Genomic DNA, 3,940 nt, shown 5'->3' on the forward strand with positions numbered 1-3,940 from the left:
GTCAGTGCACACGGGCACTGGCCGGCACGTGGGCACTGACTGGCACACTGGCTGGCGCGCAGGCACCGACAGGCACGCACGCGGGCACTGGCTGGCATGTGCGCGCTGATGGGCACACTGACTGGCACGCGGGCACTGGCCGGCAGAGCGTGTGGAGCTCAGGCCACAGCCCCACAGCAGCGGCCAGCAGGCACATGCCCACAGCAGCCAGCAGTGCCCAGCCCCAGCCCGGGGCCCCCACTGCCCCTCCAGTGCTGTCAGGAGCCCCAGGGCCCCGCTCCCATCGTCCCCTACCTCACCCCCTCTGCGGCCAGGAGCCAAGTGCTGCTGCTGTCCCCCGGGGGTCTCAGGGCACAGACCACCCCCATCAGGCCAGAGCCTCGTTGTGGCCTTGGCCTCTCAGGACCCTGGCCCCAGAGAGGGGTCGGCTCGGGCCTGGCGCAAGCCCTTTGAGCAGCTGAGCCCAGGCTGGGGGCAGGCGAGCGGTGTGGACACGAGCCCTCCCCAGCCCCATCCGGGTCCACACGCGAACGAGGGGCCACGACTGCTGCTGCCCGTCCGCTCACACAGACCAAGGGAGCGTCCGGACGATGGCCCTCCATCCTGCTGCTGGGGGCACCATAGTCACGGGCCTTGGCAGGGCACATGACCCTGGTGTGAAACCCCCCACGCCCCACTGCTGCGGAGGCTGGACGGGGGCAGTCCCGGGCCTGGGCATGGGCCACTCCCACAGCATGGTGGCCCTCTGTCAGGGGCTCCACATGAGACCCCCGCCAGGCCGCCCCCTCCCCACCATGCACTGGTGGCCCCCTTGAAGACAACTGAGCAGATGTGGAAGTGCAAGGACCCTGAGCCGCCATCGCAGGCAGGAAGGCGCTGGGGAGCTGGGACCCAGGCCCCCACGACCTGAGCACGCGCTGAGCGGAGGGGGGTCACCCTGGAAGCCAACCTGACACTCCTTAGGGACAGCCCCACGTGACCTGGGATCAGCTGAGAGGGGGCGTCCCTGAAGTCAGCGCACCTCCAACAGGCCCCTTGACCCCGATCGCCCCTGCCCCCACCCGGCCTGAGCAGGGTCTACACCGGCTGCTCTGTGTCCACGGCCAAGCCCAGACAGGCGCCCTGCTGGGGGACCCCTGGGGGGCACCCTCTGCAGAACAGCTCAGACAGGCAGTGTGATCAGGGCCGGCCTGTGAGGACCAGGGCCCCCCTCACACGTCATTATACGGCCACCGCCAGCTGGCTCAGCCCACGGGCGGCCCCCAGGGCAGGCTGCACATCTGGGGCATGCACTCGCCCACTCCACCGGGTGCCCGCCTGCTCCCGGCTCCTTCCACCCGCTGCCAGCTTGTCCTGGACGTGCATCCTCACTGGGAAGTGGAAAAGCCAAGGCCCACGAGGCGCGGGGTGGGCGAGGGCAGCCAGGGCAGGTTCTGTGAGGGGTCCACACTGGCTCGTCCTCCTCCCTGGGCAAGTCCAGCCCCACCGCCCGGAACAAAGTCAGGGCTCTGCCCGGCCCCAGAGCTATCACCCCCAGTGACCGTCAAGGACCATGCGGCCTCACGGTGACTCCGGAGACCACCAGACACCTGCAACTCAGCCCAGCCCCCGTCCTCATGGAACTCCCTCCCCCGACCAGCATGCTGGACAGACGGCCCCTGCCCCCACTGTGCATGGACATGCCTTTGGCATGTAGCCCCCAAGAGGTGACCCCCAGCCAACGCCACCGGCGACAGTCCCAGGCGGGACAGCCCTTCTGGCCAGCACCCCGCACACAGCTCCTCTGTGCCTCCAGCGCCAGCCCACAGCCCCGTACCTCGGACACGTTGACGCGGCCCTCCAGGAAGGAGCAGTCGGCGGCGCTGAGCGTGCACACGTGGCGGTACTTGCACCAGTGGCAGGGGAAGGAGCCGCTGACGCAGGACAGGCAGCTGCGGGAGACGCGGGCGGTGAGGTGGGGGCCCCCCACCCTGGGGCTGCGCCTCGCTGCCCAGAGCTGCTCACTGCCTGCCGGGGCTCCCCACCCCGCTCCCCCCACAGCCCCGTCAGACCCTCTCAAGGACAGAATCCTCTGAAGCCGGGCACCAGGCCACTCGACTATCAACACTGAAAACGTATTTAGTGCAGCTGAGAGGCACATTCTTGTGTAATTTTTTTTTAATATATAGTTTTAGGGCTTCCCTGGTGGCTCAGACGATAAAGAATCTGCCTGCAATGTAGTAGATCCAGGTGTGATCCTTAGGTCGGGAAGATCCCCTGGAGGAAGGCATGGCAACCCACTCCAGTACTTTTGCCTGGAGAATCCCATGGACAGAGAAGCCTGGTGGGCTACAGTCCACGGGGTCACAGAGAGTCGGACACGACGCAGCAACTACTAGAGGCTTCTCTCGATTACCCGTCACCCAGCTGCACAGGGTGTCAGCCGCACCACTCGGGATCTTTGTGTGGCAGCATGCGGCGTCTAGTTCCCCGACCAGGGACCAAGCCCAGGCTCCTGCATTAAGAGCGTGGTGCTAACCACCGAACTACCAGGGGCGTCCTGAGAGGCATGTCTTAAATCCCACCTCTTCCTAATAAACTAAGATTTAAGCGTAGGTGGGACAGCCCCAGTGAAAGTTGGCTCCCTGACTGGAACAAGGCTCGCCGGGTGGGGGCCTGGGCAGGCCACGGAGCCCCGCCCTGAACCCTCAGCTGCAACTCCAGGGAGCCCATGGCTCGGTCTCCACACAGCGCCTTGCCCCCTCCCAGCCTCTGGAACACAGCCCCCACCCCAAAGATCCCAGCCTGCCCAGCATGGGGAGGCCGCACCTCGATGGAGGAGCAACACCTAGGCCCCCAGTGGGCGCCCGTGAGCCGCCAGATGGGTGTCAGCCTGCGGGTTAGTCTGCAAAGACACAACTGAAAACCCAGGGCCTTGGCTCAAGGCTGACCCCGCCCAGGCTGGGCACCCTGCCCCACGTGCCCGGACCCAGGGGGACACACAGCCAGGCCCTCAGCGTCTCCCATGCTTCCTCTGAAGCCCCAGGAGAGCACCCATGGCCTGCCAGCCACGCCCCAGTGGCCCCCCAACCCCGGGGACCAGATCCTTCTGCCCCCAGGCGCCAGGTCCTGAGTGCCCACCCCTGGCCGGCCGTCTCCTGCCCAGACAAAGCAGCAGCGACCCTAGTGCCCTGCCTCACTCTGGTGCCCACCGCGCACAGGGGGTGAATCATTGCATCACACCCCCGCTGCCTTCTGAGCGCCGGGCGTCAGGCCTGAGAAGCTGCGAGTGGGGTGGGACACTCACGACTGGTGGACGCTACAGTTGTAGAAGACGAAGTCCACGGACGCGAATTTCTTGCCCGTCTCCTTGGACTTCAAGTAGAGCTTGACCACCCGCTGGTCTCCTGCGCAAGCAGCACAAGCCGGGTCACCAGGGCCCCACGTTGGCCCCGGGAGCCAGCGCAGGGCCTTGCCGAGGACCCTCCCCTCCACCAGGGGCCCAGCGCCCACCCCAGTGGGCGGGGACTGGCTGCAGTCTTTCCCCTGCCACCTTGCGCTGACCAAGGCCCCCCGCCTCGACTGGAGGGCCCCGCGGCCTCACCCTGGCCCCGCGTGATGGGCGCCACCTCCCGGGCCGAGGGGGTGCGGCAGTGGATCCGGCCGTCCTCCAGAACGCCCTCAGACTCAGTGAAGTCCTCGAAGGAGCAGTTGATGCCGGCCGAGAGGTCGGGCACGTTCCAGGCCTGCAGCACGAGCTGGGGGGTGGGGCAGGGGACAGGGTGAGCAGCCCAGGGGGACCCCCAGCCCGCCCCAGGCCCCGCCCCACCCAGGGCCCCGCCCACCCAGGGCCCCGCCCACCCAGGGCTCCGCCCCGCCCCACCGCGGGCAGCCGCACTCACCGGAACCTGAGATGTAGTCACGGACACGTTGCGAGGCTGCACGCTTAGCTGCACGCACT

The 3,940-nt window shown here is 67.5% G+C and overlaps 1 protein-coding gene across 1 annotated transcript in view; it reads right to left on the reverse strand.

Moving 5' to 3' along the window:
- LOC104990672 (plexin-A1-like) overlaps positions 1-3,940 on the reverse strand; it is a 39,184-nt gene that overhangs the window by 18,474 nt on the left and 16,770 nt on the right. The window contains 4 exon segments of the mRNA XM_010842914.1: positions 1,817-1,931; positions 3,287-3,386; positions 3,584-3,737; positions 3,882-3,938. Coding sequence (XP_010841216.1) covers positions 1,817-1,931; positions 3,287-3,386; positions 3,584-3,737; positions 3,882-3,938 — 426 coding nt within the window.

Source organism: Bison bison, unplaced genomic scaffold, assembly GCF_000754665.1.
Source record: "Bison bison bison isolate TAMUID 2011002044 unplaced genomic scaffold, Bison_UMD1.0 scf7180017847352, whole genome shotgun sequence".
Taxonomy (NCBI): Eukaryota; Metazoa; Chordata; class Mammalia; order Artiodactyla; family Bovidae; genus Bison; species Bison bison.